Here is a 13870-nt window from a genome sequence, read left to right on the forward strand (position 1 = left end):
ACAATTTTTAGATACGTTAATAGTAATTCGGTTAGCAGTGTTGTACTGATTTTTCTGTCGTGCATCAGAGCTTTGCCTTTGTCTGTCTCTTTGTTTTTCGGTTTGTCTATATGTCCGTCAGCCCGTCAGCCCGTTCGTCAGTCCGTCTGTTTCTGTCTGTTGTCTCTCTATCTTTCTGTATGTCTACCTGTCTGTCTGTCTGTCTGTCTGTCCGGCCTTCAAGTCCGCCTCTCTCTCTCTCTCTCTCTCTCTCTCTCTCTCTCTCTCTCTCTCTCTCTCTCTCTCTCTCTCTCTCTCTCTCTCTCTCTCTCTCTCTCTCTCTCTCTCTCTCTCTCTCTCTCTCTCTCTCTCTCTCTCTCTCTCTCTCTCTGTTTCGTATCTAAAGCAAATATATAACTCACTCACTATTGCATGATTGGAAACATGATTTTCACACAAACGTTAAGATGTATATGTATACGTTAGAGTCCTAAAAAAGCCTACGTCTAACACATGTACACCTATCGCGCTAATCCATGTTCGTGGGATAAAATAGAGAATACTACATGGCTTGCTGTGTCGTACCAGATTTACACGAGTTGTTTTTTTAAATATTGAACTGCGAGCGAAAGCGAGCTGTTCACTATTTGAAAAAGCAACGAGTGTAAATCTGGTACGACACAGCAAGCCATGTAGTATTATGTTTATCCTACATACTGTACTTACGTGTATTTTACTGAAAATGTCTTGCAGTCGAGGCAGCTAAATTGAAGACGCTTGTTTTGGAACCTCGATCGCTTCTGAAGCCTCGTGCAATCTATTTCGTCAAAGCAAAGAAACGTCGCTCTGAAAGTGTGGCGTGACGTGTTAGTTCTAAAGATTCATCGAGGGTAATTAGCGAGCGCAATTTTTGTTTCTATAATGACGTTTGTCTCGGTGACTTTGGCATCATAAGCAGTGGAAAAACAGGTCCCTGCCAGACTTGCTTGACATGACCTCATTTACATGATATACACACGTGTGATTTAAACGATTATTATCTCACGGGTGTCTCTCTCACGTATGTAGGATAATCATGTTTCCAATCCATTTCCAATCCAACATGTTTGAACACACTGGAATGACGCAAATCTGCGTAGAAAAGCATTAAACCCGCAAACAACTAATTACGATTATGTCAACATATGTGTTTGGTGTGTGCGTCACTGATATATACTGTCTCAAATATAATGGAGGTGTGATTTTGCGAGATCACTACATCAGGTCTAGTGCGAAAAATCGTTTGTAAGTAGTTGGATCCGGCGCCATCTTTCCCCACCAATTGCTGGAGGCGTAAGCCTCCCCTGCCGACAATGTTAACATACATTTGGCTATCAAGTTTGAAATCGGGACGCATGCGAGGATCGCATCCCGACTCAATGCATTCCAGCAACGTCTGCAAATGGAATAACCAAAACCCAATGCTTGTAACATCGTAAAAATCCGACACGGAAATAAAAATGTTCACCAAATACACAAACTTGACCTTTCAGCTTGCTGGAATCTTGCGTAGTGACGCTAGGCTAAGCTTTGTGCGGGTCACTGTCCGCTTCTTCCCCCCCCCCCCCCTTTTCCCCGTCGCGATATAACCTTGAACGGTTGAAAACGACGTTAAACACCAAATAAAAAAAAACACTGTCCGCCGCATCGGTCAGTTCCAGCGGTCCGCTACGAGCCAACCAAAGAAAGGCGCATGCAATCACACAAACTGCCCATCGCCACGCGAGCGTGGCGAGAAGTTCTTTTGATGACGTCATATCCGGCTTTTTGTAAAAGTTGAGGCGGCACTGTAACACCCTCATTTTTCAATCAAATTGATTGAAATTTTTGTAAAGCAATCTTCGACGAAGGCCGGACTTCGGTATTGCATTTCAGCTTGGTGGCTTAAAACATAATTAATGACTTTGGTCATTACAAATCTGAAAATTGTAATATTTATTTTTTTATATAAAACGATCCAAATTTACGTTCATCTTATTCTACATCATTTCCTGATTCCAAAAACATATGTTATATTTGGATTAAAAACAAGCTCTGAAAATTAAAAATTAAAAAATTATGATCAAAATAAAATTTTCGAAATCGATTTAAAACCAATTTCACCTTATTCCTTGTCGGTTCCTGATTCCAAAAAGATATAGATATGATATGTTTGGATTAAAAACACGCTCAGAAAGTTAAAACGAAGAGAGATACAGAAAAGCGTGCTATGCAGCACAGCGAAACCACTACCTACGCGCTGAACAGGCTCGTCAGTTTCACTCCGTTTTGCACAAGCGGCAGACTACGGTCATTGTGAAAAAATGCAGTGCGTTCAGTTTCATTCTGTGAGTTCCACAGCTTGACTAAAATAGGTAATTTCGCCTTACGCGATTTGTTTTTCTTTATTATATTTTCTTTTGAATGCGAGTGTTTGTGTTTTTAGTCTGTTTTTCCCTTTCTATGTCTGGGTTGCCTTGTTGAGCGACAGACGTTAATTCTTCCATATTGTATCCCTTGATTTTTTTCCCGCATCGTTTTTTGATAAATTGTCTTTAATGACGTCATTCCCGGCTTTAACACAAAATAGTGGAGGTCGCAGTGTGCTAAAGCCATTGTTCAATCAAATTGATCGACATTTTGGCGGGGAGCAGCGTGATCCGTCTCGGTCCACGGGTTTTGGCGAGCCAAGCTCCACTCGTTTTGGTGATGACTGATCCCGGGTTTTCCTTGTTGATCCTTTAGTTTCAGTGGAGGGTTTGACCAAACAAATTAATATCGCTTCACTCTACTTGTTCTCTTTCCTTCCTTCCTTCCCTTCCTTTGTAACCACTTTCCCTCTTTCTTGAAACTCTCTAAACCTTCTTTTTGTTGGTCGTTGTTGTTGTTGTTGTTGTTGTTGTTGTTGTTGTTGTTGTTGTTCCTGTACAGCCTGTTTCACATTCTCTCAAAACTCTCTTACCTTCATTATTACATTAATTTTGTTTATTATGCATATTCACCGCCATCACTCGCGTCGCAAAAACCAACAGCAACAACAACAACACCAACAACACCACAACGACCACAACAACCACAGCAACGACAACAACAACCACAACAACACCAGCACCAACCACAACAACCACAACAACCACAGCACCAACCACAACAACAACAACAACAGCCATGGCGAAAGAGAGGGGCGAGTGTGTGGTGATCCACACGCAGAACACACTCTACACACCCTCACGATCCCTCCGCTCCTCTGTAGACACTAGAATATTCCGTCTATCTTCTTTTAGTCGCAAACAGCACGGCCAGAGAGCCTTCTCCCACTCTACTGCCGTTGCGTGGAACTCTCTCCCTTACTCTATCCGACACTGCCAAACATTCTGTTCCTTCAAATCAAACCTTAAAACACACTTCTTCCCCCAGTATTTTGATTAATTTTATTTCAACATGGTGCATTTTTGAATCAGGTGTTTGAATGTTTGAATGTTTTGCCTGTGTTAGTATGCTTGCAGATTGTATTGATGTAGTGTTTGAGTTTCGTTGTTCACTTGTGTGCTGAATGCTGCTGCACATGCTTTTGCTTTGCTTTGTATGTATAATGAATGTTTGTCATTGTAAAGCGCTTTGAGAACGTAAAGCGCTCTATAAATCTCCCATATTATTATTATTATTATTAAGACCAGCCTCATCCAAGACCTCCAGCTGTCCATGGCTCGTGAGGCGGGGTCACCGACCTGTTCCGCTGTGGAAGAGGAGGCCGCACCCACCTGGAGGTTAACAGCCATGGCGAAAGAGAGGGGCGAGTGTGTGGTGATCCACACGCAGAACACACGCAAGACCAGCCTCATCCAAGACCTCCAGCTGTCCATGGCTCGTGAGGCGGGGTCACCGACCTGTTCCGCTGTGGAAGAGGAGGCCGCACCCACCTGGAGGTTGTGTGTGTGTATGTGTGTTTGGGAGGGCAGGGGGTGGGGTTGGGGCATTTACACATATTTTTTTTTATCATGAATAATTACTCCAACAAATATAATTTTACCAAATCTCTCCATAATTCCTTTTCTAGAATAGATAAACAATCTCGCAGGATTTGAATGGGTTGGGAGTTGGGGGGGGGGGGGGGGTGGGGGGTGTGGGGGGGGGAGGTTGTGTGTGTGTCATCCAAGGCCTACAGTTGTCCTAGGCCTGTTCCGCTGTGAAAGAGGAGGCAGCATCCACGTGGAGGTTGCGTGTGTTTGGGAGGGCAGGGGGTGAGGTGTGTGTGGGGGTTGGGGTTGTGTGTGTGTGTGCGTGCGTGTATGTGTGTGTGTGTGTGTGTGTGAGAGCGCGCGCGCGCGTGTGTGTGTGTGTGTGTGTGTGTGCTCGCGAGGCGGGGTCCCTGGCCTGTTCCGCTATTGAAGAGGAGGCAGCACCCACGTGGAGGTTGTGTGTGTGTGTGTGTGTATGTGTGTGTGTGTGTGTGTGTGTTTGTTTGTTTGTGTGTGTGTGCGGTGCGTGTGTGAGTATGTATGCGTGTGTTTTTGTCGTAGTGCATTGCATTGAATTCCCTTGCATTGTATTGTGTTGTATAGCATTTTAACCATCGTAGTGCGTCATATAATATTTTACCAGTCGGGATTGAGTCTAGGTGCCTCTCTAAATGCTATGATGGTGAGGTCGGGACCTGGTTTATGTGTCAAAGACATACTAAAACATCAGAATGACTTATTCTGAAGCAGAACACTTGTTATTTTCAAGAATACAATCCCTTGCCCTGTTAAAAATTCCCCAAAGCTAAGTTTGTCGGTAGAGTTGGTTTTTTTTTTTTTTTTACCTCAGTTGCATGCAGGGTGCTTCAACCCATATTTTTTGCCCGATTTTTTATTTTTTTTATTTTTTTTTATAAAGGCGGGGAGCATTTTTCTTCCTTGGTCTTTTTCTGGTTGTCGGTAGAGTTGGGTATACAGCCACCACCCACAAACTCAGGGATCATATCGTGTCATATCATATCGTGTCATATCATATCGTGTCATATCATATCGTGTCATATCATATCGTGTCGTATTGTATTATATTGTACGTCTCTGTATTGAATTATATTTTGTTGTATATTATTTTACTTTGATACCGTATTACATTGTATTTAATGTATTGTATTGTATTGTATTGTATCGTATTGTATCGTATCGTATCGTATCGTATCGTACCGTATCGCATCGCATCGTATCGTATCGTATCGTATCGTATCGTATCGTATCGTATCGCATCGCATCGTATCGTATCGTACTGTATTTTATTGTATTGTAGGTTTATCGGAGAGTTTGAGATTCTGAAGCAGCAGCGGTGCCGGAGAGTGTACAGCAAGAAGGGATCCAAGAACGACCTGGGGCTGTTCTTCAACAAGGAGGACGGGACGTTCCACGCCATGGGAGCTTGGTGCGGGCACATGGGTAAGGACGATGAGAATAATTATTATGATGGCGAGGAGATAGCTGTCTCTGTCTCTGTCTCTCTGGGACGTGTAAAAGGCCTCGGTATAAGAGTCGAGCAGCTGGCGGATTACACCTATAAGCACGCGCAAACCTGGGTAGCGCGACTCTTGTTGCTGCTAGCTTTCCACAGGGAGGAAGTTACCCGAATGTCCCATCATGGGGATGATAAAGCACATGGAATTAAACAAATAATTATAGTCGAACCTGTCTGTAACATAATTATCTACACCGGGGGACCAACCAAAATGTATTTAATCTGGTGAAGTCGACTTTGCGAAGGCCTTTTCACGAAGCTGGCTGCACAATGTTTTGGCACTACATTTTCAGTAAAAAAAAGTCTGCGCGAAGTTGACTTCGGACGTAGTTAATGACGGTCGATATGTTAGCTTTGAAAAGGTGAGAGAAAGTTTAACAGAACCTGTCGACGATCATTAAATTTTCATGTGATCGTAATAAGCACTCTACGTGACACTTCCGTTTTACAAAGATGCTTTAATGGATAGTAGTGTGTAAATACGTTTAAACTAGTACGCTTCTCATCGACAGTTTTATATAAAAGAATGTATATACCAATTTGTAAGCTGTTGATGGGAAAAATGCTCCTTATTGTTTGACGGTAAGGGAAACGGGAGTAGAAGAAGTGAGCATGAACATTTTACAGCCAACCCCAACCCCAAACTCCACCCCCCTCACCCACCCACCCCCTTCCAACACCACCACAACCACCACCTCCTACCCCTCTTACGCGCACGCACGTACATTAGCACGCAAGCAATCACATAATCAAAGAAAATACTTTGGTGGGGAAGGTTTCGTTTTGGAAACGTGCTGTGTTTAGACTACAATGCTTCATGCCCTCCAGGCTAAATATCTCGCCTCTAAAGGCCCGTCCAGACACTCCCGGCCGACCCTGTCCACATTTGACTTATGCTCAAAACGTGGGAGCGCCGCAGCGTGCTATGATCGCGAAGCGTTATTTGCAGAAGAATAGCGCATGTTCTAATTTCTATGACACAGACATAGAACGACGGAAATTTGACCAATCAGAGCAAACCAGAGCGATGACGTCAGCCGCTCGCGGCGCAGCAGTCGAATGCAACTGAACCTTCTTGTCAGCTGACCCGCTCCACTGATACCGCGTTGTGAAAAGAATCGTCGATGTGTGGCCACTCGGCAAATCCCGCGCGACGCACAAAACGGCCTGCGGCGCATAGAGCGTAAAACGGCGGCCAAGTCTGGACAGGGCTTAAAGGACTAGATATGGATTATATGATACATCGAGTTTTACGCCCTCACGGCTTTTGATGAGACACATAGAGAATACTACATGGCTTGCTGTGTCGTACCAGATTCACACGAGTTTCGCTCGCAGTTCAGTATTTGAAAAAGCAACGAGTGTAAATCTGGTACGAAACAGCAAGCCATGTAGTATTCTGTTTATCCTACATACTGTACTTACGTGTATTTTACTGAAAATGTCCTGCAGTCGAGGCAGAAAAATTGAAGACGCTTGTTTTGGAACCTCGATCTCTTCTAAAGCCTCGTGCAATCTATTACGTCAAAGCAAAGAAATGTCACTCTGAAAGTGTGGCGTGACGTGTTAGTTCTAAAAATTCATCGAGGGTAATTAGCGAGCGCAATTTTTGTTTCTATAATGACGTTTGTCTCGGTGACTTTGGCATCATAAGCAGTGGAAAAACAGGTCCCTGCCAGACTTGCTTGACATGACCTCATTTACATGATATACACACGTGTGATTTGAACGATTATTATCTCACGGGTATCTCTCTCACGTATGTAGGATAAACAAGTGTATACTATTATGCTGTGTTTGTTCTGCAGGGGGCCCGTTATACGAAGGCGACATAGAAGATTACAAGGGAAAAGCCCATGTTATGTGTCCATGGCATGCCTACATGTTCGACATCAAGACTGGGAAGAGCGACATTGGCTTGGAGGTGAGTGCGGAATCAAGCTAACCAGCAAACTTGCATTGCTATACCCGCTCGCACGCACGAACGCATGCACACACGCACGCACGCACGCATGCACGCACACACGCACGCACGCACGCATGCACGCACGCACGCACGCACGCACATACACACACACATCCACACAGACACACACATACACACACACACACATATCCACACAGACACACACATACGCACACACACACACACACATCCACACAGACACACACATCCACACAGACACACACATACGCACACACACACACACACACACACACACACACACACACACACACACACATGTCCATGCAGGCACGCACACACACACGCACGCACACACGCACGCACGCACACACTCACACACTTACACACATACACACACACACACACACACACACACATTATCATCATCACCATCATAAGAGAAGTAAGGCACACAGACACGGTCATGCACATCATCACCCCATAACGACGCAACACAGAAAGTGTCTCAAAAACTGACGTATGTGCGTTTCATTCATAACAGGTCAACCGACGTTGAATTTGCAAATGTAGGCATTCACTTTGCTAACAGTAAACACGGTAGCTAGGTTACACGGACAAAAAACGAGAGTGACTGCTGAAGACACAGTAGTCCGTCGCTTCATTAATGCTAACATGGTGGCAAGGATGAAAGAAAGGACATCTTAACTCCTATTAAAGCTGCAATGGTGACGAAATGAAAGTGCCCCTGGACGCTCGTATAGCGTTTGGTTTAAACAATGTTTTATTAAATCAAACATGATACAAAAATACAACGATAAACAATAGGGACACGAACTCAAGCAAACGCTTATATTACGCGCCCTACGTAGTAGAAAAATAACGCAAATATGATGTCGGACAAGCATTACTTATCAATTGTTGAACTATCTACAAGAAGAGCATAGTTAAAGTAAATCAGAAAGAATAAGAAAAAGCTAGCAGGAGGAAGAGGGGGGAGGGTGGAGGAGGGAGGAGAAAACGGTAGGTACATATAAAAGATGAAGTTGGCAGCGCATACAAATAAGAATATACATAGTACATTACAAACCATAGTCCTGTGGCAAGTAAGCAGTAGCTCGCTAAATATACATTTGAAAAATGCATATAAAATAAGGTTTGTTGGCATGAATATGGGTACTGAGTCAAATCAACAGAAACGACCAGATTCATGGATAAACGATTGGACACTTTCAAAAACAAGCTTGTTGGTGCAAAGAGAAAGGTTTTCGCTACCATTTAACAATATTTCAACATGTCTGTAATTAACAGGAAGTGCGTTTATTGTAGACAGGCGAGCATCTACGAACAAAGGACAATGTGTCAAATAATGGTCAGCTGTTTCGTTCGGGTAGCCGCAAGCGCACTGTGGGTTTCCCTGTAGGTGGCGTTTACACAGGTCAGAATTCAAATTACTCATGTTTAGGCGCATTCTGCAGTGGTGAATCTCTTCCAGTCTTTTACCACAGTAATAATAGGCAGGTACGTTATAATCAGGAGTAGATAAATAGCGTTTGAAATCGCTGATTGAGTTAGTTGTTTTGATGTTGTCTGGCAAGGTGTTCCACAGGACAGTAGTAGATGGTATAAAAGATCGACGGTATAATTCAGTTTTGCACATGGGGACTCTTCTTTCAAATGGTCTTCTATGATGGTAGGGGTTAACATCAGAAGTTAAAGGTGGCAAGAGATCTGATAAGTAATGAGGGCATTTGCCATATACCATCTTGTAATATAAAATCAGTTTGTGTCTGCTCCGTCTTTCTTTTAGGTTACAAAATCCGCTTTCTTTATACAGTTTTTCGTGGCTGGTGCTGCGCATACCACCGATTATAGTCCGAATGGCTTCCAAATGTAGTTTTTCGAGTGCAGTTGACCAGTACTCTGTGCAGTTGTCCCATATGATGTCTGCGTAGTCAAAATGTGGAAGAACAAAAGATGTATACATAGTTTCCAGACTTTTACGATTTAATCTATATTTATAATATCTTAAACAATTAATTAATAAGGTGACCTTTTTTATGATGCTTCTCACTTGAAAGTCCCACTTACAATCATTCTGCAAGATTACGCCAAGGTGTTTATGTTGGTTCACGTTTTCCAAAACAATATTATTAAAAATGATTGGTTCGGTTGGTGTATTATCACGTTTTATGTCTAACAGTTCCGTTTTTGCTTCGTTAAATTTAACTTTCCACTGTTTTGCCCAGGTATTAATTTTATATAGGTCTGCGTTCAAAATCTGTGCTCGTCTAGTTGGATCTTCTAAGGACATAGACATGCTCGTGTCATCAGCAAACAACTTTATAACAGATTCAGTATCATTCACAATGTCGTTAATATATATCAGGAATAGCAAGGGGCCTAGAACAGAACCTTGTGGAACACCTGCCGGGATACATTTTAATGCAGACTTAGCACCCTTAATAACAACCGCCTGGTGGCGATTTGTTAAATAATCGTGAAACCATTTCAACAATTGTCCTCTAATTCCTACTAGTTCCAGTTTATATAATAACCCTTTGTGCCAGACTTTTTCAAATGCCTTTGACACATCACAAAAAACAGCTTGAGTGGTAATTCCCATATCGTAATTTAAACAGAACTCGTCATAAATAGAAGCCAGTTGACAACTGGTGGAGTCACCAGGAATAAATCCTGACTGTGCCGGTGTTAATATATCATTTCGCTGTAAAAAGGTGTAAACATGGCTGTGGACACAGCGCTCCATTACCTTCCCAACACAACTTAATAATGAAATTGGTCGATAATTGTTACAACAATCTGCTGGGCCGGCTTTGTAAATAGGAGTGACATGAGCCGTCTTCCACAAACTAGGATAGCGTTTGACGTTGATGGTGTGTGTATGTGTGAGTGTGTGTGTGTGTGTGTGTGTGTGTGTGTGTGTGTGTGTGTGTGTGTGTGTGTGTGTATGGGTGTGTGTGTGTCTTGTTCGTGTGTTTGTGTGTACGCGTGTGTGCACGTGTGTGTACGTGTTTGTTGACGAGCCGCAGGAGCGGCGAGTTATATGGTCTCGGCTCGGGAGCTGTCTGTGGAGGCTGGGTGCTATAATTAGCTGACCTGCTGCGCGAGCAGTCACTGCAGAGTTTTGAGATAACTTTGCAACACGTTTTATTTTATGCTCCTCAAGAATACAACTTTGGGCAACGTGCCACGTAAAACTACACGCAACAAGGATTCAGTAGGTACCAAACATGCCTTGGTCAGAAGTAGAATGTAAATGAATCTTTATAAAGAAGTAGGCTACTTCAAACGACAGCCACAGCCACGGTTGGGTTCACGGCATCAAACCGATGCGACTCTCCGTCATATCATACACGTAATCAATCACATAGATGACTAATAAACATGTAAACTACATGTATACGTCTATGGTCGGACATACGAAAGGAGAGCTTCCCCCGGGCCTGTGCATGTGTTGTTCGTTTTGCGTGTGTAAATGTACACAACAAACTGACCATAAAACTGAGACAGACCTCTTTCGCTTCAGTCTTGCAGAATTTAAAGACGAATACAGGTAGAGCGTGCATTATACTAACTGTTTGGTAAAAGTATCAAACGTTTCTTTTTATAAATAAGTGGCAGGCTTACATAATTACTTTGCTTTCAACTAACAAGTTACATGATGGTAGTCATGATACCGATTTTGAAAACAACTTTGAAGAAACACAGCATGAAGTCATGGTTCCTGTTGATAACTCAGCATTTCAGACAAACTCAAAGTCTAATCAAGATGAAGATGTATTGTCAACATTGCATGTTTACAGATCTAAACATTCTCCTGTGAGTATATATGAAATTGAACTGGGAGAGGAAATGGCTTTTCCCTGGTTATTTCCGAAAAGAAACAATGGTTTTAATCATCCAAGACAAACTAAAATAATGTTATCTATGTACCTACCAAATATAGTGTACAACAAAGACAACCGATTCAGAACAGACATGATGTATCTTCTTCAATCAGTTGTCGCTTTTGATAAACTTCTTCTGAAACAAGCAGCTTCTGTGTACATGAAAATTACATCTCCTTTTGCGACTGGAAATAATAACAGAGTGTGTGCCAAAGATGCTAGAAATCGTAACATCTCATTGCATGATACTTCATACATGTTCATGAAAAGTATACCAGGAACGGCTGCATATTTTCGCAATAAACTGCATGATTTGCTTGCCATGTTTCGTAGTTTGGGACCACCAACACTGTTTATGACATTATCTGCTGATGATCTTCATTGGCCTGAAGTTGAAATGACAGCAAAGAATGTTTCTTATGAGGATGCTTCTTCAAAATCTTCTTTTGCAAAAACTGTCATCCAAGATCCTTTTATGAGTGCAGTACATTTTGATCGTCGATTTCAAAACCTCATGAAACATATTATCTTCGGACCTTCTGAACCACTAGGGAAAGTTGTTGACTATTTTCATCGTGTGGAATTCCAAAATCGTGGTAGTCCCCACATTCACATGTTTTTTATGGATTGATGACTTTCCCCAAAATGTGGATGAAACAACCAAAGCCTTTTTGATTGATTACATTGAAAAGTGTATTGTGACAGATTTTCCAGACAATGACGATGCAGAACTATTCAAATTGGTTGAAAGAGTTCAAATTCATCCTCATACATCTTACTGCAGTTCACATTTTAAAACCAGTTGTCGATTTGGCTTTCCAAAACAAACTTCTTCAGAAACAAAAATAAACACAAACTTTGAAATCAATGATGATTCCAAGGGCAAGTTTTATGAAAGCAAACGTTCACCACAGGCCCGATATGTCAATGCTTACAATCCTGTCATTTTAAGACACTGGAGAGCGAACATGGATATTCAACTTATTTGCAATGCTGAAAGTGCTGCTTATTATGTTTGTGCATACATATGCAAATCTGAGACTGATGACTTGAAAAAGGCATTGGGGAAGCTTATTCAAGAGATGTCAGACCAGATTGAATCAGTTTCAACGTTTCAACGACTGATGAAGATTGGTAACTACAACAGGTTTGTTACAACATCGCAGAATGAGTAGCCAAGAAGCTTCATATCGTCTTGGCAACTTTTAGAGAGAGACAGAGACAGAGAGAGAGAGAGAGAGAGAGAGAGAGAGAGAGAGAGAGAGAGAGAGAGAGAGAGAGAGAGAGAGAGAGAGAGAGAGAGAGAGACAGACAGACAGACAGACAGACAGACAGACAGACATACAGAGAGCACAATACATATCCATCATAATTATACTGCTTCATATGTTAATCAATACATCATCGCGCCAGCGAAGGCGCCTTTCGGCAAGACCCATCAAATACAGTGTTGCACTTGTTTCACCACAAATCCCTGACCGGTAGGCAGATCAGTAACCATGGTAACGTTTCTGGTCTTGAAGCCGATGTCAGCCCACACACAAACTCTGCGATGTTCGATCGCTTTGGGCATACGGACAAATGGTATATGTGATACGTTAAAGTAAATCGATTTGCTCTTTGGAGCGTGTGCTTCAAAGAGGCTATAACCGCTCAGCCGAATAATTACTTCGTCTCTTGGAGGAAGTAGACTAAAGATCAACATTGTCAGAAGTAACTCTATCTCTCTCTCTCTCCCTCTCTCTGTCTGTCTCTCTCTGTCTCTCTCTCTGTCTGTCTGTCTATCTTTTTCTCTCTCTCTCTCTTTCTTTCTCGCTATCTCTCTCTCTCTCAGTCTATCTCTCTTTATTTCTATCTCTCACTCTCTCTCTCTGTCTTTCTCTCTGTCTGTCTCTCTCTGTTTTCTCTCTCTCTTTATATTTCTCTCTCTCTCCCTTTCTTTCTCTCTATCGCTCTGTCTCTCTTTCTTTCTCTCTATATCTTTCTATATCTCTTTATCTCTCTCTCTCTCTCTCTCTCATTTTTTCTTGTGCCTTTTAGTATCTGTCTCTATCTATGCCATTTACTCATTTCCTTTGCAGAAACCATTGTGCTGGTAAATATATTGTACGCTTTGTCATTTCAGCAATCGACGTACATCGTTCGAGTGGATGACGGAAAAGTCTTCATTCTGCACAGCAACCCGCTGTCGGTCAACCCTTACCTGTGAGATTCTCCGAAGACGAAATGCAGGTGCTTGCATGTTGAGCTTCGATCACAACGGACGTTCGGTGTGTGCAATGAATCGATTTGTTTGCAAGAAGTATTAAGTTGGGAAAGTGTCTTCGTTCTCTGCGTTCGTGGGTTGTATCTTCCCCGTGCAGTGCTTTTTCTTTTGTTTCTTTACACGAGTTGGCTTTTATTTCATGGGTGGCCGACCCTTCCCCCTATCTGTTGATGGGAATTCAGACGAAGACAGAGCGTGTTTGTTGTTTGCAATATTCGACTTAATGCTGTTCTAGGAACTGGCGATCTAGAGTAAAACTAGAGTTCGTAAGTGTGT

At 42.4% G+C, this 13870-nt stretch overlaps 1 protein-coding gene across 1 annotated transcript in view; it reads left to right on the forward strand.

Annotated features, from left to right (window-relative positions):
• The window catches only part of LOC138950766 (Rieske domain-containing protein-like), a 15355-nt gene extending 1491 nt beyond the window's left edge, over positions 1 to 13864 (forward strand). The window contains exons 2-5 of the mRNA XM_070322490.1: positions 3670 to 3923; positions 5275 to 5417; positions 7302 to 7417; positions 13454 to 13864. Coding sequence (XP_070178591.1) covers positions 3700 to 3923; positions 5275 to 5417; positions 7302 to 7417; positions 13454 to 13537 — 567 coding nt within the window. The 5' untranslated portion in view covers positions 3670 to 3699 and the 3' untranslated portion in view covers positions 13538 to 13864. The remainder of the gene's footprint in view (positions 1 to 3669; positions 3924 to 5274; positions 5418 to 7301; positions 7418 to 13453) is intronic.
• The last annotated feature ends 6 nt before the right edge of the window (positions 13865 to 13870 follow it).

Source organism: Littorina saxatilis, linkage group LG16, assembly GCF_037325665.1.
Source record: "Littorina saxatilis isolate snail1 linkage group LG16, US_GU_Lsax_2.0, whole genome shotgun sequence".
NCBI classification, from domain to species: domain Eukaryota; kingdom Metazoa; phylum Mollusca; class Gastropoda; order Littorinimorpha; family Littorinidae; genus Littorina; species Littorina saxatilis.